Here is a 24,089-nt window from a genome sequence, read left to right as displayed (position 1 = left end):
TATATCAACCACATCAATAATATACTAATAAAAAGAGTAAACTAAAAAATCATTTAAACTTATTTTGATTTTTTTAACAATGACACGACCTTTCTTAATTTGCATACTATTTTATAATTAGTGGTCAATAAAACCATAAATTCAATTGCCTTTCCCACCTAACTTTTCTCCACCATTCACCCTTCTCTTCTCTCCTATCAACTCATAAACACCGGAATAGTAGTTTTTAGTTGAATATTTAATAGGGGTTTCGATATGAATTGAGTAACATTTAAAAGTTTTAAAAAAAAAGTAATTGAAATTTTAATGTGTGTGCCAAAAAAATATTTTAATGTATATGAAATTTTTTTTTGAATTATTTTAAAAGATTAAATTGATGTTCAAATGGACCTTAATTAATTAGTGATTATTGTTATTAATACTATTTTAATAGGGAACTTGAATTTGTTAGGTAATAGCTTAACAATTAATTAATACTACCAAAAATTATCTTAATTTCTTAAATAGATTATACTACTTCCTCAGTTCATTTTTATTTGTCCATTATACTAAAACTAGATATCCAATAATACGTGTTCAGTTTGAAAAATTAAGAGATAATTTATCCTTTTGTATCTATTTTACTTTTGCCATTAAATACTTTTATTCAATATCTAATATATTTTTCAAAACATATATTCAAATGGTAATGTAGTAATATTACCTATATTATTGATTGTTTCTTAAGGTGTGTCAAAATAATAGTTGTCTTAATAATGAACAACTATTGTTAGACGGAGCAAGTACCAAAAATTGATTTGTTAGATGAACCTATCATATTAACTTTAACATTTATAATATGAGATTTTAATAGCTCAATTAATTGACTACTTAAATTTCTATTTTATTAATGAAAGTTTGATTTTTTTTATTTTTACCCCCCTAATGTAATTTAAAAGGAAAACGTTTATAACATTTGATGTTGCAAAAGATAGATGGATATTTGGTGGCCACATAAAATAGAGCAATCAAAAAAGAGCATTAACATTAACGTCAGGCGGATTCAACGATGTGGGAATTCCTAGTTTGTCTGGTTCAACTTTATTAACCCCACACACCAAATTGCATCACATATGTTTATTTATTTATTTCATTAAAATTTTAATAATGAATTATTGATTTAGCTATATTGATAATGGTTTTGAGTTCTTTTTATATCAAGTTATCGATTATTAACGATTTGAGATTTTTCTTAACAGTTAACTCATAATTCGATAGTAGAATTAATAAACGGAAAAGGGTCAAAATTACCCCCGAACTATATGAAATAGACCATTTATACCCTTCGTTACATTTTGGGATCAAAAATGCTCCCGCTGTTATCTTAAGAGACCACAAATACCCTCAAGAGTTCACACCCCAAATTTTTGTTGACGTGGCAAGCCACGTGGGACTAATCCTTCCACCTAAGCGTTGCCAACCAGGATTCACTACAAAAGAACTAGACCTTTAGCGGCAACAACAATCGCCACAAAAGCCCAGAAAATCGTCACTAAAAGTTTTTGACATTAAATTCTAATTTTGTGTTTTTTTTCTTCATTGTTTTTAAAAAACCAAATATGATATCGATTAAGTAGGAGTTTGAAGACACTATATGTTTTATTTTTATGTCATATGTAAATGTATATTATATATATATAGTAGGAGATTTGAATCGAGAAGTAATTTTGATTATGTTTCGTAATAATATTGGATGTTTTTAATATGGATATTGCAAGTTATTTATTTTAGAAAATTAGGTCGCAATCAAAAATTAATTATCATATTTTTTTGTTGAAAATAGGTTTTACTAGTGAATGGTTGTTGGAGCCTTAGTCACTACTAAAAATCACTCATAACATTTAGTGGCAATATTTTGGGATTTTGTGGCGACTTTGTCGCCACTAAAAGTCAAGTTCTTTTGTAGTGAATCTTAGTTGGCAATGCTTAGGTGGAGGGATTAGTCCAATGTGGCTTGCCACGTCACTAAAAAATTGGGGTATTAACTCTTGAGGGTATTTGTGGTCTCCTAGAATAAATGCGGGGGTATTTTTGATCCCAAAATGTAATGGAGGGTATAAGTGGTCTATTTCGCATAGTTCAGGGGCAATTTTGACCCTTTTCCGATTAATAAATTATATTTATATCATTCGGTATATAAAATCTTTAATTATACTACAGGATATCAGTGTTTGGTTTTGAGCATGATGCAATATGTCAACTCATGTCCATGGTTTATTAGATTTGTCATTTTAAAGTGATTTTCAATGATTTTTTTGTGAATCGATAGCTTAATAATTATATAATGATTTAGTGTGTCTTCAGATGGATAGTGAATACTTAAAATTAATAAACTTCAAAATCGAACTACCTAAATCCCTATGAACCAACATTTTTCAACTTAAAACATTATGATAGTCCTCTCTTAATTAGCCTTAATTTTTTGTCCACCTTAGCAACTTGAATTTCACATGATCCATAAAATTAGCTAGAATCTAGTTAAATTTTTATTATTATTTAATTTCTTTTTCAATATATATATATATATATATATTGCATGACTGAAAATTTTAGATTGGTTGTAGTCTTGTTGAAGAAGATAATTAACAAAAACAACAGATATGACTTAAGGTTGATGACAATTGAGTAGAAGCATAACTCAAGGAAAATGACCACTTCTCTTTGGGGAATTTCTTATTTTTATATTTTTTGCAGTAGACACAACTTTAATCTATTCAAAACTATGACATTTTTGTTTCCTCCAAGGATATTTTCTCAACAACTTTTAACATATTGTCTTGCCAAAATTTCTCACATTGTAAAATTCCAAAGTGGTTAGCAACAAATTATAATTTTTTTGTTTGCACCATCCAAAGTTGCGGTGGAGTAAGAAATACTCCTCCATTTTCTGTTAGAAGTTTTACATTTGAGTTTTGAATATAGAGTTGTCTTGTGTATATAACATTTTATCTAAAAAAAATGAAACTTTCATACATGAATTTAAATTAGTCAGACTTTAAAATGAATATCAAACACCGAACGAAAAATAAAAAAAAAAGGAATGTAGGAATAATTTGACATGTCAAATATGTCAATTTCCGGAAGAATTAGTTTTATAAGCCATTTTCAATTTTTTAAAACTTTTATGATATTTTTATAAACAAATATTCATTTTTATACCTAAAAATCTGAAAGATTCATTTTCTTCTATCCAAGTGGTCAAGAGAACTCATTTGCTACGATGAATAATTCCTTTAGCTTCATTGCCTTCACTATAACGAAGCCTTCCTTCACTATAGAGAAATGTTAATTTGATTGGCCAAATAAATGGTTTGTCATCATCATTAATGTCCAAATTATACGAATTATACGATGTGAAAAATCATGGTTTTATATGTGGATGCAGTTTCAAACGTATACAGTATTTTGTATTATTTTGGTCATGAAGATAATATTTGTGATCAGTGGTAGAGCCACCTTATAGATAGGGGTTCATTCGAACCTCCTTTAGCGGAAAATTATATTATTTATGTATGTTAAAATATTTTTTTAAGTATATATAATAAATGTCGAGCATCCTTCGACTATTTCGTGTGTCTATTTTTTCAGATTTTGAATCCGTTATTAAAAATCCTGACTCCGCCACGATTTGTAATTAATTGCATGGACTCCAATTATACAACATTACATCTTCCACCCAACCTGGGCAGTCTACCCTACCCACCAAAATTGTATGGCCTGTGTTGTTCACATACCATTATATGTTACTTTTAATAATTAATATTGTTTTACTACTTGTTAATTGTTTATTAAAGAACATTATTTTAATTAATTATAGGGAAAATGGTAAAAGAAGTTCTTAAATTATATGATATGAACAAAAAATGTCCCTCGTTTATGGTTTGATCCAAAAATGTCTTTGCCGTTAATATTTTGGTCCAAAAATGCCCATTTTCCAAATAAATATATTATTTATTTTCTTTTTAACATATTCTTTTTCTAATACTATTTTTTTTTAAAATTAGCAAATATTTATCCTACTTCAATTCAGAAAAAACTAAAAATAATTTTTTTCTATTATTATAATTATTTTTTATCTTTATATAAATAAAAATTAATGATGGATGTACTATGATCTTATATATATTATCCTTCAAAAGATATATGAAGTTATTCTATTTTAATTGATAAAATGAGATTAAGAAGAAAAAAAAATTATTTCCTACATTTTTATTTGTTAAGGTGATTTTAAAAGGAAGAAAACAAGAATAGGAGTCTTTAATAATATTTTAAAATAGGAAGAAAATGTGCTTTAAAAGAAAAGAAATATAATATTTATTCGGAAAAAAGATATTTTTAACCCATTTAGTAACTATAGGGGCGTTTCTTGATCAAAGTATTAACTAGGGGTGTGCAAAAATCAAACTGATCGATAAACTTAACTGAAAAAAGTATTATTGGTTTATTGTTATTGGGTTATTGAATTAAGGGGTTTTTAATACTGAGTTATTTGATAAATCGATAACCCATTAAGATTAGTAATCCACTATATTTACTTGTACATAAGTATTAATCTTAATACCTTACTAGTTACAGTCTTTATCTTTTAGCCTTTAATTCACACTTCAAAGTGACTTTTAGTTCACAACTTCACATTATACAAAACATCAAAATCTAAAGTAAGAATCGTATTAATCTTAATTTCTCTTCGTGTTACACTTGTATAGTTTTTTTCATTACATTATTGTGTTATCGCGTCAAATTTATTAGAGAAGTCATATATTTATTTTATAAGTATTTTCTTATTGGTTAAACCGAATATCGAACCGTTAAGGATCAAAACCGATAAAAAATCTCTTATTGATTTAATAGATTTAAAAATTGAAAATCGATAAATCGAATCGATAATACATAAAACCGAACTGACCAATGCACACCCCTAATATTAACTACAAAGGCATTTTTGAATAAAAAAATTGACGATAAGAATATTTTTAAGCCAAACTATAAATAAAAGACACATTTATTCATTTCACATAGTTTAAGGACATTTTTTTTTTTTCTTAATTATATAATATAACAAGTACTAGGAAGTTTAAAAAGAAAAATTCCTTGTTGTGTTGTTAAAGGAATGAGAACAAAATCCATAAGGCAGAAATAGACATGACTTGCATCCATGTTAGGGCAAGTGGTCTCTAACGTGTAGCTAAAACACTTTCGTCCTAATCTATGTGGCATCGTACTTTCTTTGTACATAATTTGCATTTTTAAAAATCAATTTGACTAATTTTCAAAATTAAATTAAATTATATTAATTCGATATTTTAAATAAAAAATTTAGATATTCAAAAACTATACAAAAAATAATATAAATTGTAATTTTTTGCATTTCAATATGATGAAATAATATATCATAAAATATTAATCAAAATTCTTATAGCTTGATTCTATAAAAGGAAAGTATGATAATTAAAAGTAGACCGAGAAAGTATAATTTAACATCAATTGGTACGAAAAAAGTATTTTTCCTAGCTAGTTTATTACTAGATGCAAATCACAAAATCTTTTGCAAAACATTGACAATTCATATGCCAGATTTCCACAGGGATGCACAAACAGATCCTTGTCAGCATCACTTTCTTATTTTTTCCAACCCATGGTTCTCATGATGTTTTTAAAATTAATTAATTCAAAATAATGACACTTTTTTTAAAAATATTATTGTAATGAAATCTTTTTATAGTAAGACAATAAAATAAATAAAAATTATAATTGTACAAATATTATGATATATTTTTGTTTTTTTATATTAAATTATATCAAATCAAACTAGATAAATATGTAGTAAAGGGAATAGTATTCTCTATTCTCTTGGATTGTCAGTCAACGTAGAAGAAATTCATAGGTATATAGTGTGCCCTCATGAGTTTGATTAAAAATTAATTTAAATGTCTAACCAACAAAACATGTCTAAATATTTTATTACGCTTAAGACAACAGGGAGGAATTAGAAGCAAACATAATTCAACAAACTAAAATTATAACTAAATTTTTCATAAAATAATAAATATTTTCTAGTTGGAAATTACAATCATTAACTTTAATTAAAATCTATGTTAAGGACTTAAGGTAATATGTTAAAAGATGATTAATATTTGGATTGCGTAAGTGTTAAAAGAGCAAAATCCTAAGTAATATTTGGATTGATTAGGGAACTTAAATAATACTCCCTTTCCTTCTAATTTTTTTTTGTTTGATTTAACACAAGGTTTAATTTTTTTTATTAATATTATAATTTCTAAAATAAAATTATGTCAAATATATTAAAAATGTCCTTTAATTTTATGACCTAAAACATGCCACATGAAAAACTTAAACTAACGTGTTGCCAAAAAAAAAGTCATTCTTTTCAAATAGACTAAAAAGGAAAATAAACCATTCCTTTTTAAATAGTCTCACATATTATATAATTTTTAACAAAAAAGGAAAATTAGTAATCTAAATATCGAATTTTAATAAAACACCTTAACTCATTTTTATATAACACACCAAAAAAGTGCTTTATAAATAGAAAAGTAATTTCTTTTACATTTCATCCATCTCAATTAATATGAATTAGTTTAACTTTACACTATTTTTTTTAAAAAATAAGTTATAAATACATATGCAGCTAAAAATCTTTTTTTTATTGATATGAACTAAATAAATAAATAAATTATATAAATTAAAATAAAATAAATATTCTAGTTGGGTTCATTGGAGGCAGGGTTACCAACATAGATTATTATGTGTGAAAGTGTTTCCTTCCTAGAGAGATCTCAAGTCCAAATTCTGATAAAAGAAAATCTTGTTGGGAGCGTGTCCGAAAAAGGGGTAAATGGTGTAATAGGAAAAAGTTGAACAGTGAAAAAAGAAAAGTGGTAATTTGGTTGCTACAAAATGCCCTGATCAATTGCAGAGTTGTGAGGACAAGTAGGAGAGAAGAAGATAAAGAGTAGAACTTCAGCAGATCTATCACAAACAATCTCTTCTCTCTCACTCTGCTCAAAACTCAGCCATGTTCTCCTTGAATGGCACCAGTTTTACGGTAATACCAGTACCCCATTTCTTAAATCTCTGTTTTGATTGTTCACAGTCAGATGAAATGAAGAAGAAGAAGAAGAAGGAGAATTGTCTTGATTGATTGTTAATTCTTTGATTCGGATTGAGTTTTTGACGACACCCATTTTCATAGATTGAACTGAAAGTTGTTAATTTTGAGTGATAGAGATAGGATAAGGAAAAAGGAACAACACCCAGATTCCTTTTTCCACTGAAAATGGAAAAAAAACGAAACTTGTTGTGATTCATGAACATTCAGATTGATTTAGACATACTCATATTTAGAATTGAGTTGAAAGTTGTTGATTACTGTTTTTGTTCACTTGTGGACAATTTTTCATTTTCTATACTTTGTTAATTGTGATTGTTTTGTTGTAATTTGCAGAACAATTCGTTATCTGGGGTTTCAAGATGTTTGACTCAATCAAGCAGAAGAGTTTCAGCTCCTATGGTGGTGGTAGCCGCCGTGAGTTCAAACGGAAAACCTGGAGATGGAAGTGTTAGTGTATTGGTGGAGAATGCTTTGACGGAAAGTGCTGCACCGGTTGAGATGGAGGTTAAATCTACTGTTACTGGTGGAGTTCAAGACGTTTATGGTGAGGATAGTGCCACAGAAGATCAATCCATCACACCTTGGACCTTATCTGTTGCTAGGTGAAAAGTTACTTCTTGTGAATTTGAATCGATAATTCCTATGCTTTCTGTTCCCAGATGGGGGTTCCTATGCTTTCTGTTCCCAGATGGGGGTTAAGTTTAAGATTTAGATGGGTTTTGATTAATTTAATTAAGGACCGGGAAGGCCGAACCACAAGAGTCTATTGTATGTGAAGGCTGTTTTCATGGCTTGAACCTGTGACCTCCGAGATGGATGTTCATGTCATTCCAACTAAATGGGGTTATCTAGTTTTAGAGGCTCTTGTATTCTGGCTTTTTTTGTATAATTAAAAAAAGAAAGAAATTGAGCTTTCATCACAGCTAGACTAGTAACCTTTTGTCTACATATGCATGATCTGATTATATAGATGTTTTGTTAATATCAAATAAAGGCACTTGCTTTTCTTCTATTTCTTTTACAATTAAATTATAATCTTTTGTCCCCACTTAAGAGCTATTGGGATTTGTCTTTTTGGTAAACCAAGAGTGGACATATTTTGTGTTAGTCACTGTTATCTTTACTCACCTATAATTTACATTATAGATACTGTTTCCTAAGTATGATGCCTGTATGCTCCGACAGTCACCAAGGGTACAACAACAACATACTCAGTGAGGTCGCACAAGTGGGGTCCGGGGAGGGTAGAGTGTACCACGAGACACTGTTTCCGAAGAGCGATCCCAGGAATTTGGGGCTAGTTCTATAAGCCTTGTTGTGGATTGAGTTTTCCATTTTAAGTTAGAGTATTTATTGTTTGATGAAGTAAGTGATTTCAATAAAAAGCATCAAGAATTTAAGATGATGCAACAATTATAAGATATGAGCATTTATTTCGAGTATATTATATGTTTATATCTTAATCTATTGAAGTTGTTAGTTGCTGATTGAGCCTTCTTGAGATATCATAAACACAGTTTGCTCTTGATATACGTTCTGCATTAAGTTCGAATTAATACGTACTGCTCTTGAGCCTTCTTGAGATATCATAAATGCAGTTGCTCTATGTACTTTTTTTAGAAGGGCTGAATTTCCATGTCGTTGTTTTTCTTACAAAGATTATTTCTTTTCAGCATTCATTTAACAATTCCTTCTTCCATGTTAATGAAATAGGCTCAAGCATTAGTCTGACACTTGACTATCTCAGAAGTTGTCTTTACTTATGCGCACTGAAACATACTGTGTTCTTTTGCTTGCAGTGGTTTCTCATTGTTGCGTAACCCACACTACAATAAAGGCCTTGCTTTCTCTGAGAGAGAGAGAGACACCCACTATTTGCGTGGTCTTCTTCCTCCTGTCGTAATTAGTCATGACCTTCAGGTTGTATATTCTGCATTTTACAGATCCTACAGTTTCCGTGTCTCTCTTTATCTGATCAGATGAAAGCTCAATAACAACATTGTTGTGCTACTCGTTGTCACAGGTCAAGAAAATGATGAACAGCATCCGTAAGTATGATGTACCACTTCAAAGATACATGGCCATGATGGATCTTCAGGTAGTAAACAAAATAATTTTAAAGTTCTAAATACTTTCTGCAATTAAGGTTTTTTTTTTTGCGTCAAGCTCCTTTATGTTATACTAAATTGAGCAGAACACAGATGATTAGTGTATAATAATCTTTCAAGTGTGGTGACACTGGGAAATGTAAAACCATTTGTTTGTTCAGCTCAAGTCCAGAAGTCCTGCACGTGTATGCCCGCCTTTAGTTGCTTCATAATACTCTTGTTTATTGTTGTATGAATCGTGGTGCAGGAAATGAATGAGCGGCTATTCTACAAGCTTCTTATTGACAATGTTGAGGAGCTTCTTCCAATAGTTTACACTCCAACTGTTGGTGAAGCATGCCAGAAATATGGTAGCATCTTCAGGCGTCCTCAAGGTCTTTTTATCAGCTTGAAAGAAAAGTAAGCATTTGAATGCACTATATAGCTTCTCAAATTAAAGGCTTGACATTTCTTATTTCTTGTTAAAACTAATATGTGCTAGCTTTTTGCAGAGGCAAAATTCATGAGGTACTAAAAAATTGGCCCGAGAAGAAAATTCAAGTTATTGTTGTTACTGATGGAGAACGAATTCTGGGCCTTGGGGACCTTGGTTGCCAGGTATATTGTGTATCGATTTGGTTGAAGTTCCTTAATTCTATTTTCAGGACAAATAAATCCTCCGTCAGTTTAACTATTGGTTCCAGTTCATTTTTGGACCTATATGTATCTTTTTCCATAATGTATTTCTTTGTCATTGTTAACATATTATAACAGTCATTACGTTTTACCAGGGAATGGGGATACCAGTGGGCAAGCTCTCTTTATACACTGCTCTGGGAGGCATTCGCCCTTCAGCTGTAAGTTTCTCTTTATAACAGTAGTTGGAATTTAGATGATACTACTGTATCCACAAATGCTTTATTCCACAAACACTACTGTATCTATATCACTATATGGAGTTCTGGGATTTCACTTTATCCAGTAACACCTTGTCATAGACTCATATTATGTGGTTCGTTGTGTAAGTTTGTGAATTCCTTCTGATTGATGTTTGCCAAATGAAGCTGTAATTTGAGCATAAATGTTTTTAACTTGACAGTCTGAGCGGTATCTGACAGTTTCCCGGTCGTCACCTTTCGTAGTCTCCTGTTATAGTTTACTCTGTTGTATATGCTATGAGCACACAGAGCTAAAATATCATATATTTCCTATCTTCCAATTTGTGTGGCACTATTAATACTTGAAGAGTGAACATCTGTTTCCTTGTCTAAATGTTTGGCAAGTTTCTAAAAACGTACATTTTCAAAACTTTAAGGACTCTTGTACTCCAACTCTACCATTCATTGGGATGGTGGGAGTACTAGGTTTATCAGTCATATAACCTTATCTGTTTGGTCTTTGCTTTTTCTGTCTATCAGTTGAAAGCCTGATTATCCTCTCTTTCTTTTCAGTGTTTGCCCGTTACCATTGATGTGGGTACAAACAATGAAAATTTGTTGAACGATGAATTCTACATTGGACTCAGGCAAAGAAGAGCTACCGGACAGGTTCACAAACTTGATATCTGATCATGCTTACTTTACCTTGTATTTATAGAAGATGTAATATTTCCTTAATGTTCTTTGTTTGATCCTCTTTTCCATTCTCAGGAATATGCCGAACTTTTAGATGAATTTATGTATGCCGTCAAGCAGAATTATGGGGAGAAAGTGCTCATTCAGGTAGATATTTTCTGGAAAAATTGCAGATAAGTGCACTTAAACATTATACTTGATAATCTGACTTTGTTTATTGACATCTTTAGTTTGAAGACTTTGCAAATCATAATGCATTTGACCTCCTTGCAAAGTATGGAACTAGCCACCTTGTTTTCAATGATGACATACAGGTAAGTCAAGGACTCCTTAATTTGTTATTGTTTTCTTTTCATGGGTGCTTGGAGTAGGAAGTGGATGATTTCTGTTTGTTACACAAATTCTTTAGCAAACTGCAAACATATTATCTTGTTTTTGTTCCAGGGGACAGCATCAGTGGTCCTTGCTGGGCTGATGGCCGCATTAAATTTGGTTGGAGGAAGCTTGTCTGAACATACATTCTTATTCCTTGGAGCAGGAGAGGTACATCTATCACTTATACTGCTGACTTGCACTTTGAACTGTGACCTTTCTTTTGCCATTATTTCCTAGAAATAACATGTCTTACTGGAATACTGAAAATTTGATCGTCACAAAGTATCGTGTACTGTAAGACCAAAATGGGATTCTGTTTAAAGTTGCTCCGTGTGTTCCTTGCTCTTAAGATTTTAGCTATTATTCAACAGCTGCTTGTATTTCTTCTGATTTGATCACCCTTTCTGCCTCAATCAATTGATCATTTTGTATCCCATTCACCTTGTTGTCAATGCAGGCTGGCACAGGTATAGCTGAACTCATAGCTCTTGAGATGTCAAAGCAGGTTTGGACTTAAATAGAACAATTGTCTTTTTTTAAGTTAGCTCTTATGATTCTAGTTTCAGCTACGTCTAATATGAAGATATTTTACAAGCCTTTATACTTTACTCTTTCTTGTGCAGACTGGAATCCCTCTAGAAGAGACTCGCAAGAAAATTTGGATGGTGGATTCCAAGGTATTAAATTTCCTTCATCAGACTTGTTATTTATTTTCATCATTTTCCTCACTTTGTATGAAATTGAAGCATCCATATGTCCTTCTCTCTCCAGGGGCTGATTGTTAAGTCTCGCATGGAGATGCTTCAACATTTTAAGAGGCCCTGGGCACATGACCACGAACCAGTACAAGAACTAGTGAATGCTGTGAAGGTGGTACCTCTATTTTTTCCTCCTCTACCCCAAAACTCCCCTCCTGCCTCTCACCCTCCCTCTCACAATTCTCGTATTGTGTCAGTCAATTAAGCCTACGGTCTTGATTGGATCTTCTGGAGCTGGGAGAACGTTTACTAAAGAAGTTGTACAAGCTATGGCAACCTTCAATGAGGTAAGATAATGAAGCCCTGCTTGGATAGGAAAAGCTACTTTCTGTAGTTCAACCAGTTTGTGTAGTTAACATGTAACACAATAAACTGATGGTTTCTTTTTCCTTCAATTTTATGTCATGCAGAAACCAATTATTTTTGCCCTCTCCAATCCAACATCACAGTCTGAATGTACTGCTGAGGATGCCTATAGCTGGAGTGATGTGAGATACTGTTTACTTTTCATGTTTGAAGTCAGTCTCTTACACAGTCAATATTTGTCTCTCCGTGTAATTTTCTTATCATGTCTCCATCAGGGGCGAGCCATTTTTGCTAGTGGGAGTCCATTTGCTCCAGTTGAGTACAACGGGAAGGTCTATGCGTCTGGCCAGGTCAGAGATTTCAAATCCTTAGCTATTTTCCATTATCATCATTTTTTCTTTTGGTAAATCTCTTTACATTATCAGTACTTATGCAAGATCCATACTAAACTTCTCTCTTTTCCTTGTCTAGGCAAATAATGCATATATTTTCCCTGGGTTTGGTCTAGGACTGATAATTTCTGGTGCAATTCGCGTCCACGATGACATGCTCCTCGTAGCTTGTAAGTTGTGGAATTTGTTGTAGTTCAATATTACCCCCTCCCTTTTTTCCATAAAAATGTAAATGAGGGAAGAGAGCAACAGGAAAAGGGAAAATACTGACAAGCTTACGTACAATCGTTTTCTTTTTAGAGGGTTGGAATGGTGAGTTGTCCTTATTTCTGGATGAAAACTCTATGCCATGTCACTGATATAATTTGCCATAAACAACATCTTTCCAGCCTTTCTCCTTAGGTGTGGTAAAAGATTTGACAGCCATTACTTATTAAAAGAAAGGAATTTGACAGCCAATCTATGTTGCGTGGACTCTTCATTTTAGCCACCGCATCTGGTCGACACATGGTACTGGTAACGGTGTGGTCAATCAAGATTGGGTACTTTGACCACAATCCATGACAAAATTTGAAGGAAAAATGGGAAATGAAAGGTTGAATTTTAGGTGCTGCCTGCTAATGCCTACTACTTGGGGAATTGTCAAAATGAAAGATTGAATTTTGGCTACATCCCATCTATGTCGCTCGGACTCTTCTAAAATATCAATGGGTGCATTTCGGATTCTTCAAAAGTTTATTTTTGGAGAATCGCGGCATCGAAAGTGAAAGAGTCTGCGCAACTTAGCATTCCACAACATTTAAGGTTTTTTTATAGATCTTTTTAGAATTTTGAATTATTTTAGCGGAATTCCCCCACCCGTATTCGTAAGCCTGAATTTTAAAATTTTGTATTAGGAAGGATCAGACCTCTAGTCTAGATGACACCCGGATCGGATACCCACACCAGAGTTCAAGGAACATAGCAACCAATAGCACCCAAGGGTGTAGCCTAGAGGTTAGAGGTTAATGAAGTAGGTGCAAACCTTGGAGATTAGTGTTCAGCCAACAGATTGTCCATGGAATTGCAAAAATAGGTTCACCTTTGCTGTTTGATTCTATGAAATTGCTCATCTGTCTAGGTCTCTGGGATTTACATGTTTCCATGAGCTAGCTGTTAGTTGCAAACCTCTGCTTTTTAGTTCATACTTTAAAAAAGGTTGAATAATAAGATAAACACTATGAAGGAAGATTTTGCAATCAAATTACAAGGTCATAGTTAGCTAGTAGTCCAGAACATGTTTCCTATGCAGTCAAACATGGACCACGTAATCAAACACGACACCTCTAGCAAGCTTCATTTGTCCTTAAGTTTGGAGGGACAGACCACAACAAGCTTTCAGATGTTCTGAAGAGTACCATTTCAGTTGTTTAAATTTCTCACTTCCGAGTTTGGTGCACAGATAAAAACAGTTTTTACACTTTTATGAAGTAGCTTCATTTCCTTTGTAATACTGCAGTTCCTTCTAGCCAATTTTTATATTTTGCAAACAACTTCACTACCCGACTCAGATTGCCACACGAAAAAATACAAGCGAGAATTCATTGTCATCTTACTTGTGGAAGATGACTATTCTTTTTAGTTTTTTATGCTTCATAAGGTCTTACTTTTATCTCCAATTGTGCTCTTTGAAACAGCGGAAGCTTTAGCGGAGCAAGTTTCTCAAGAGAACTTCGAAAAGGGACTCATATACCCCCCATTTTCCAACATAAGAAAGATTTCAGCGCATATTGCTGCCAAAGTGGCAGCTAAAGCATATGAATTAGGTATGTTTCTCCTCTGGAAAGAAGATTCACATGCCTAACACATATTTCTTAAACTCTGTCCATTTTGTTGCTTAATAGGTTTGGCCACTCGTCTACCGCAGCCCAAGGACCTAGTCGCATATGCAGAGAGCTGCATGTACAGCCCTGCATACCGCAGCTATCGTTGAGTCAGAGAAGATATTGTTGCTTCAAAATTAGTCATTGTTCCTTCCAGTGTTAGTTAGTTATTGATGTCATTTCTTTCTCTTTTTAGTTTGTTTGCTCTTAAAATTTATGTTCGATCCTGCTAGTAATATACAGGCGACTGAAAAGAAAATATGGTAGCTTGCAGATATGGTGTACTCGTGAAATATTTGATTACGTTAAGACTTAAATGTAGGGAACTTTGCAGCATAAAATCTTAGTGAGCCTCATTGATTTTGTTAATTATGAACACAACTGTCTCAGGGTGATTATATAAAATGTCGAAAGCCTTGTATCATTTGTTGGTCGTTTCTTGCTGTTTCGTTCCTCTGTTCGAGCTGTTTGTTTTGAGTTTCTTTACTACTTGTCATTCGTGTGCTTGTTATTGTATTGGATCGGTATGTTTACTTCAGGTTTTTATTCCTCGATTGATTCTTGCCTTGAGCCGTATTTTAGACTCCTCACTTGTTGTAATGTAAACCTTGAATAGTTTTGTTTATTAGCTTTAGTGGTTCTGGTGTTAGATGGTAGACTACGGTCATGTTCTGGGGCGAGGGGCGAGGGGCGAGGGGCGAGAGGTAAGGGTGGTAAGGGGGTTACAAGAGCTGTGAGGCTAAGAGTAGGTTCTTGGAATATAAGATCGTTAATGGACGTGTCTATTGAGCTAGTGTGAATTCTCAACAAGAGGAGGATTAATATAACTTGTGTTTAGGAAACCGAATAGGTATGAACTAAGGTTCGGGATGTGGATGAGTATAAGTTGTGGTACTCAGAAAAAATGGAGTAGACAGAGAGCTGAAGGAGCAAGTGGTAGAGGTTAGGAGGGTCACCAATAGGATTATGACAGTTGAAGTAGTCATCGGAGGGTTCACTTGAACATTATTAGAGCTTATGTGCCGCAAGTGGGCTTGGACGAGAAGGACAAGAAGGCTTTTGGGAGGATTTATTGTTACATAATATTGTGAAAAAAATAATTAGTAGAAATAAATAACGTACAATATAACATCTTAATATACCTCATAGATATATAAATACCTAAATGGTAGCAATTAGGGGTGTTCACGGGTTGGTTTGGATCGGTTATTGGTGAAAATCAAAACCAAACCAACTTAATTGGTTTTAAAATTATCAAAATCAAACCAAATAAAATATAATATGCATTTATCGGTTTGGTGGTTATCGGTTTTGGTTTGGTTTGGTTTGGTTCGGTTATTAACCATACACAAAAATAAAAGAAACAATTCATTCAAAATGTGAAAAAAGTGACAACAATCCATTCAAAACGAAAAATAGTTAGAATGACTTAAATTACTGAACTTTCAATCACTAAATTTACTATCAATAAAGCTTTAAAATTCACTATATTGGCCTAGAAGGAAGAGAAAATAACATTTTCAATCCCACAAAGAATTGTCAATCAATAAGATAAATGTTTCATTTTGGGTATTTTTGCTTTCAATAAGTAGATTATAAAGAAATTTTAATGAAAATATGTACAAGATCTTTAAAATTGTTTATGAAAACAATATATTAAGTATGTATATTAATAAAATATATGTATATAATTCATCGGTTCGATTCGGTTATTTCTTCGATTTTTTTGAATAAAACCATAACCAAACCAAATACTATCAGTTTTCAAAAATCTAAAACCAAACCAAACTAAATCCAAATAAAATCGGTTTGATTTTATCGGTTTGGTTTGATTTTTCGGTTTGGATCGATTTTTATCCAAACCGTAAACACCCCTAGTAGCAATTGACAGAAAATAAACTTTTCTAAAAGGCAAAAAATAGATTTACCTGGACATTTTGTTGGAGCTGAGCAAAATAAAACAAACAAAAAGAGTAGATAATTGTGGAAAAAAAAGAAAAATAACCAAATGACTTGACGCTTTGTTGTCTTGTATAATTAAGGTGGAATGTGAAAAATGACAGTTACAAATAATTATTACCTTCATTCGATCAATCTAACATTTAATATTCAATTTACTTGCACTAATTAGACACTACATCAATTTGATCTGGATACAAAAATATCATATATTATATTATGTACTCTACAAATATATTAATAGTTGGTAGGGGAAGAGACGGATTATTAATTATGACTCCATAACGGATAATGATTCAACTTGGAAGATTTGCATAGAGAACAAATTAGCAGGGGAAATATTAGTTATTACAATAACTAAGAGTATATGTCCAAATTTTGTAAAAATAAAATAAAATGAATGTGTTTGTATTTATTATTTAAGATAACGTGTCTACATTTTTACACAGAAAATATAAAAGGAATAATTTTTAAACTTAAGAGTAAAGTCGTAATATAAAAATAAAAAAAGAATAATTTTTAAACTAAAGGGTAAAGTTGTAATCCAACTTTGAGGTAAGGAGCTTTCCACTTTTAGTATAACTAGTTCTAGATACGTGTGTTACACGTGTAATCCATATTAATCCGTTGCAAGAACAATTAAATTATAAATCAGTTTTTTGACAACCTTATTATCCATAAATTGTGAAGACTTGATTATTATGTTGTTGGAATAAAACAAAATAATGGCATATCACTAAATTAGTGAGCAATTATAAATGAGGCAATAGTTGTCGCATGCCTTTGATCTTGGATTGGATAGAAGGCGAGGTTAAAATTTGTGAAGATAGAATGTTCTTAGTCTAATACGACTTTTAATTATGTATTAGAGAACCAAAATCAATAGATGATTCTTCTCGTTCCTTTATGACTTATTTGCATATCGTAAATAAAATATTATTGAATTAATCCCCCTTTTAAAGGTATCTAACATAGAGAAGTCAAAAGGCAAATTATAGAGGCAAGAGATTATCAAAGAAAACAAAGTCATAAAGCTTCGACATTCATGATCATTTTGAAATATGTACATAGTGATATCTGCAAAATTCCTACACAACTATACTTTAAAATGTAACGACGAGTAGAAAAAAATCACAATTTAAGAATTAATTGAACCAACTGTTCTATGCTTACCTCCTAGAGATAGCTAAATAAGAAGACGATAGATATTGCTATATTATTGAGTATTACTAAGATACCAAAAGCTTGATAAACTATATATGACGACAATATTCTTAGTATTCCAAACAAAATTATCTTGTTCTTTCATTCATGTGAGAAACACAACATAAAAAGCACAATAATTTTTTTTAGAAATAATAACTAAATGACTCATATTTAAATATGAAAGGCTGAATTTTTGTTACATACCTGGTAAGTTAACACCTACGAAATATTATATTGTTTCATCCAAATAGTGAGAATTAGTTATATGCTAAATGTCCATTTATATAAGATAAATTTAATTTATCAAGTAGAAAATTCATCATTAATTTCTGCTAATTATGATGGAAGGAAATCAAAAGTTTTGGGCCAAACATATACACAACCCCTCAAACTTGCCCTTTTATTTTGGCACTCCAACTTAGCCTTGTTCCATTTTTAACCCTTAAACTCCATTTTTTCCGTACCATTTAAACACTAATACTAATTTTTATGGTTTTTTATTTATTTATGTTCTTCAATTGCAATTTTTTATTTTAAAAAAATAGACGTGCATCTATTAATTTTCGTAAAAAAAATTAAACATTCGCGAACGAACATAAATTTTTTCAAACAATAATATTGTTTTTTGAGATTTCTTTGTATTTTTGCATGAAAGTAAATTGACGAAAGTTCTTCGATTTTCTTTCTTAAACATTCAATTAAATTAAATAAAACTACTTATTTATTATTTCTTGTCATCTAGGCTATCTAAATTTAACCCAAATACTCACTTTTTATTTTTAACATAAATCAATACGAATAAAAAAACTCATCTTCAATACGAGTAAAAAAGACTCTTGTTCATTTCTAAAAACACTACTAAAAATGTTAAAACTCAACTGACTTTAATTTGTTAGATTGTGGGTGGTTTTTAAGAAAGAAAACTAACACAATTTTGTCGGTTATTTTTCACATAAAAATACATAACACTCTTAAAAAGAAATTATTTTTTGTTAATTTTTTTTAAAAACTAAAATTAACTGACACATGTCGATTTAAAATAAGAAGTTGTAATTGAAGAATATATATATATATATAAAAAAAAGAAATCATAAAAATAGTATTTTGTGTTAAAATGGTACATAAAAAATGGAGTTTAAGGGTTAAAATGGAATAAGGCTAAGTTGGAGTGCCAAAATGAAAAATGAGGGCAAGTTAGAGGGGTTGTATATGTGTTTTGCCAAAGTTTTGCAACAATGTTTATTGTAGTTATTACTTAGCGTTTAAGATAATTTATGAATATAATTCATTGAATTTTTTTTATAGTTTTGCACTGTAGGAGTATCTGAAGAGATTGTTTTAAATATTGCAAAACTTTTGATTTTCTTCTATCATTTAATAATACAAATATTCATTGTATTTATATTAATTCATGTCACAAGTTGTGTTTTAACTTCTGAAAACTTGAAGTAATATTATGAGGTTTTCCATTTCAAATTATTAGTATTATTATTATTGTTGTTGTTGTTGTTGTTGTAGTATGTAAGTATAGTGTTTAATAGAATATGATAATATTTATTAATAATTAATGTGTATTTACATTTTTGTTCATCAATATTATGACATTTTATAGGTTTGCGCGCTAGGAGTATCTGAAGAGATTATTTTAAATATTGCAAAACTTTTAATTTTCTTCTATCATTTAGTAATACAAATATTCATTGTATTTATATTAATTCATGTCATAAGTTGTGTTTTAACTTCCGAAAACTTGAAGTAATATTATGGGATTTTCCATTTTAGAATATTATTATTATTATTTTGTCCATAAATATATAAGAATAGTGTTTAATAGAATATGATAATATTTATTAATAATTAATGTCTATTTACATTTTTGTGCATCAATATTATGACATTATAAAGACATTTTCGTAATTCAACTTTTGACTTGGAGGCTTCCCACTTATAATATAAAATATAAAATATAAAATATAATATGATGATATGATGATGATGATATATATATATATACACACACATACACACTGAAAGTGAGAGACTCTGAAGTGTAAAGTTGAATTAATTACCATTTTACTCCTATATAAAAAAATATTATAAAATATCTAATTGATTAAATATTAAATAGTAACCACACCATATTATTCTAATATTAATACACTTATACTAAACACTAAACACTAATACCAAATATGTTAGACGTGGAACAGTGTTAAGTCAAAAGTTGAAAGACAAAGATATTCATAAAAAGTTGTTAGACATTTTTGCCTTTTTAAAATATAAATATGCGTTTTTAGAATCTTCTTTTTATATTTAAGTCCATTTCTCTCCTTTAATATCTATATTATAAAACTACGTAGAGACAAAGTGGCGTGACATCTCTCCATAACCAACATTCTTATACATCCTTTTCTCCCATAGTTTTGGCCTTTTCTTCTCATTTTCCCTCCTTAACTAATTTTAAAAAAATCACGAGTAACATTTATTTTTATTTAAGACAATGAAAAAGGAAAAGAATTTATGTCCCCATAATTTATTTTAGTGTTTTAACATGTCAATTATGTAAAACTTTGTTTTCAATTTCTAAAACATTTCATTTCCATCGTCTTTAATTTTATCTCTTTGTACTAAATGAATGAACTATATATGTCATGGTGGTGAAGAAATGAATATGTTGGGCACCTAATATTTCTTCTTTGTAAAATACTTGGCTTAATTCTTATTCAAGCATGCTGGTAAACTTTGTCTCTGGTTTTGTTCAAAATAAGTATTTTCTTATTCTTGAGAAAATATGACGCAAATATTAGCAATATAGAACAAGAAATATAGAGAGTAAAATGTAGAGATCTTCTTATTCAAATGTTTTCAATTGAATTTCACAATTTTGAATGGCAATCTTATTTATAACTTGAGAAATCACTCCAAGTCACTATGTCAAATGTCATAATTAATAAATACATTCTTATCCAAAATGATTAAAAAAACCTAAGAAATATGTATACATAAATGTAAGAAGTCCATGTATTAATTAATAGACAATCCATTAATTTAATGGATTTATAACACCTTATACATAATCTGCAATTATATGATTTGTCAATGCAATTACTTCCCTCTTATGACCTTTACCTTTCATGTATTCTATTTAAGCGTTATATATATATATATATATATATATATAATAATAATAATAATAATAATAATAATAATGATTATTATTATTATTATTGTTTAGATCAGTCATATAAAGAGATTTGTTTATCATATAAAAGAATTTTTGGACATAACATGTAAATAGGTTTTACAGATCGGGTATTAGGTCAAATAATAGTTGTTAAAATGGATTGGGTTTTTAACACTCTTTTTTGGCTTAAAATCAAGAGTCATGTCATCAAAATTTAGCTAAATATGTACTACTTTTCAACTTGAGTAATCTTTTGAAAAAATAATAAAAAATAAGTGAGTTTTATGATATAAAAAAGAAGAATAATCTTTTGAGTGATATAGCAAACAATAAAGAATTTTTTCTAATCAAATAGAATTATTTTTTTTTACCAAGCATGCTATTAAATTTGATAGTTCATAAATAGTTTTAGATTTTTTTTAAAAGTTAAAAATGATTCATATAATTTTATCAGCTTTTGACAAATGGTTAATAGATCTAAGAATTTGTGATATAAAATGATGTTGACATGGATAACCAGTTCAGAATCTAGAAATATTGATAGTATATACTTGATTTTATTTATGAAATAATAGCGCAACAACTTCAGAATGAGAGTTAGAATAATAAGACACTTAAGATTTCGATTCAATTTCTTCATAGAATAAAAATAAAATATTATGGACTTACCACAATGGAACAACAAACATAGATCATCCTAAGCATTGAAAGAAAATCCAAAAAAATCCATGAACAAAACCTTCTCAAGTGAAATACATTCATAAACATTTACTAGGATGCAAATAACAAGTCATTTACAGATATCGATACATTCTTAAAAATATTTCCTCCATGTTTGTTCCATAAAAATGTAGCTTTACTTACATAAAAAATAACGTAACAATTGAAAACGTTAAAAAAAAATAAAAGATACCAAAAGCTCAAGAAGATCATTCACTTAACAGAGAAAATGAGTCAGCGACTGAATGAAATATAGGGTTTTGAAGGCTAAAGGAAGAAGAGTGGAGATTTTACCTATCAAAAATAACTTTGAACTTTTCTAGAGATTTTAAATTTTCTTCACAACTATATTAATTGGCAATTAGTCCTTTATTTTTGACTAAACACATATATAACCTTTTAAATTTTACATTAAGTGTCATTTTGATACTTCAACTTTTTAATGATTATTTTGATATCTTTACATGATGGATACGTGTCTCATGAATATCTCACGATGACATGACAAATCATGTATCTTATACTTAGCTTATACTAGTAGATATATAAATATGAGGAAAAATAAAAAAGAATAATATTAATTTTGTGAGAATGGAAAAGAAATACGTTCGACTTTCTACTAACCTTCTACCTCCACACCCTCCTAACAATGGTCATGTCCTCAGTGAATTCAAGTTGCATCATGTCCTACCTAATCACCTCACTTTAATACTTCTTAGGCTTACCTTTACCCCTTCTCACCCCTTCTCAGACCCACAATGTCCAACCTCTCACACCTTCTAATCGAGCATATGCACATCTCCTTTTCATATGCACGAACCACCTATCTCACTTTTCGCATCTTGTCCTCTATGGAGGACACTCCCTCCTTATAAGAATAACCTCATTCCTAGTCTTATCTCTTCTAGTATGATCAAACTTCCACCTCATCATGCTCATTTATACGACTCTCATCTTCTTAACATGTGAGTTCTTGATTGAACAACACTCAGTCATATAAATCATAGTAACTCTAACTATTATTTTGTAAAACGTACCTTTAAGACTAGGTGACACATTCTTATTACACATCATATCGATTGAAAGTCTATTTCATCTATCCTACCTTACAGTGAGTGGCATCCTTGTCATCCTTACCTATTACCTTGGATTATTAATAACCCAAGTACTTAAAACTTTCTCTCTTGAGAATGACCTGAGTGTTCTCACATCCACGTTCACTACATGAGACACATCACTAAATTTACACTTTAAATATTCAATTTTAATCCCGCTCAACTTAAAATATTTTGATTCTAGGGTCTTTCTCCAAACTTCTGATTTCGCGTTAACTCTATCTCACATCTTGTCAATTAGTACTACTGAAACCACAATATTATTAATGTATGAGTTTAACACCAATATTATTTTAATAACACATTAAACCGAACGACCCTTCCATGTCCAATAGCGGGAATATCAATATGTAGTAATAATTTGGAGAAACTACATAGTTACACAAACATTTCTACCATATTTACTAATTCTCCTTATGGTTTGAAATAATTGTATTTTATATACTAATTTATAATTTTATACCAGATTTCAAGCGAAATACACCTAGATACATGTTTTTTGCTACTAGATACATTGAAATAGGGAGAGAGTTGAGAGAGAATAGTAGAGAGCGAATGACATTTGTCTATGTATCCCAGATACATGCGAATCACATTAGATACATGCATCAGAAGTGATTCACATGTATTTGAGATACCAAATACATAGATGAGTGGTGAACGAGATTGAAGGGAGACGAGCAAGATTTTTCTATGTATCTTAGGTACATGCAAATCTAATTAGATGCAATGTATCTAGAACAAATTACACCTAATTTTGACTCATATATCCTAAGATGCATGTAACTCAACGTATATGGACACATCAAAATCTATTAAGATTAATAATATTGTAAATGAAATGTATCTAAGTAACTAACTTCCAAACTAGTGAAAATTTTGTAAGTTACCTTGGTTATTAATTAGGAAAAACTACATAAATGAGCCATAAAACCCAAAATAATTACAAATCAGTTCAAGTATATCTCACACAAATTGTTATGTAAGACGTGTGTATTTACTTGGACAATTTTATACAAATTTAACCATCTACTTGTGCACACCCAAAGTTGAGGGTCATAGATGAAAAATCCCTAAATCTGAAACTCCCCATTAGATGTTAAGTGAAGCCAAGTTAAAGAACACATTATGTACTACACCTTTATATTATCCATCATACAATGATGCATTGCTATCTCACTCACACTTCAGTTAATTTGAAAAATAGGCCTTGAAAATAAGTTCATGATTATTCTATAAGCATAGCATGAAGTGTTCTACATTTTACACTTTTACCATACTATGATGCAGAACATATGACAATCAACTCCATATCAAAAGTTCTCAAATTGGAAGTAAACTATGCCAAAACCATCACTCACTCACACTGAGCAGAATCAG

At 30.6% G+C, this 24,089-nt stretch overlaps 1 protein-coding gene across 1 annotated transcript; it reads left to right on the top strand.

Moving 5' to 3' along the window:
• The first annotated feature begins 6,923 nt into the window (after window positions 1–6,923).
• LOC125861698 (NADP-dependent malic enzyme, chloroplastic) lies at window positions 6,924–14,949 on the top strand. Its single transcript, XM_049541547.1, has 20 exons — window positions 6,924–7,105; window positions 7,505–7,773; window positions 8,971–9,091; window positions 9,195–9,269; window positions 9,527–9,678; window positions 9,771–9,876; window positions 10,050–10,115; window positions 10,710–10,805; window positions 10,908–10,979; window positions 11,063–11,146; window positions 11,277–11,375; window positions 11,665–11,712; window positions 11,831–11,884; window positions 11,979–12,077; window positions 12,163–12,252; window positions 12,376–12,453; window positions 12,547–12,621; window positions 12,743–12,833; window positions 14,340–14,468; window positions 14,547–14,949. The coding sequence occupies exons 1-20, from the start codon at window positions 7,076–7,078 to the stop codon at window positions 14,633–14,635; spliced, it is 1,923 nt and encodes a 640-aa protein (XP_049397504.1). The 5' UTR covers window positions 6,924–7,075; the 3' UTR covers window positions 14,636–14,949.
• The last annotated feature ends 9,140 nt before the right edge of the window (window positions 14,950–24,089 follow it).

Source organism: Solanum stenotomum, chromosome 4 (genome assembly GCF_019186545.1).
Source record: "Solanum stenotomum isolate F172 chromosome 4, ASM1918654v1, whole genome shotgun sequence".
Classification (NCBI taxonomy): Eukaryota; Viridiplantae; Streptophyta; class Magnoliopsida; order Solanales; family Solanaceae; genus Solanum; species Solanum stenotomum.
Note: the sequence above shows the minus strand (reverse complement) of the source record. Positions and strands in the feature narration are given on the sequence as shown.

Excerpts from the sequence above, each read along its gene's own strand:
- LOC125861698 (XM_049541547.1), top strand. The coding sequence starts at position 7,076 with ATGTTCTCCTTGAATGGCACCAGTTTTACG. Across the intron at positions 9,270-9,526 it reads TGGCCATGATGGATCTTCAG|GAAATGAATGAGCGGCTATT; the intron begins GTAGTAAACAAA and ends ATCGTGGTGCAG. Across the intron at positions 12,078-12,162 it reads AACTAGTGAATGCTGTGAAG|TCAATTAAGCCTACGGTCTT; the intron begins GTGGTACCTCTA and ends GTATTGTGTCAG.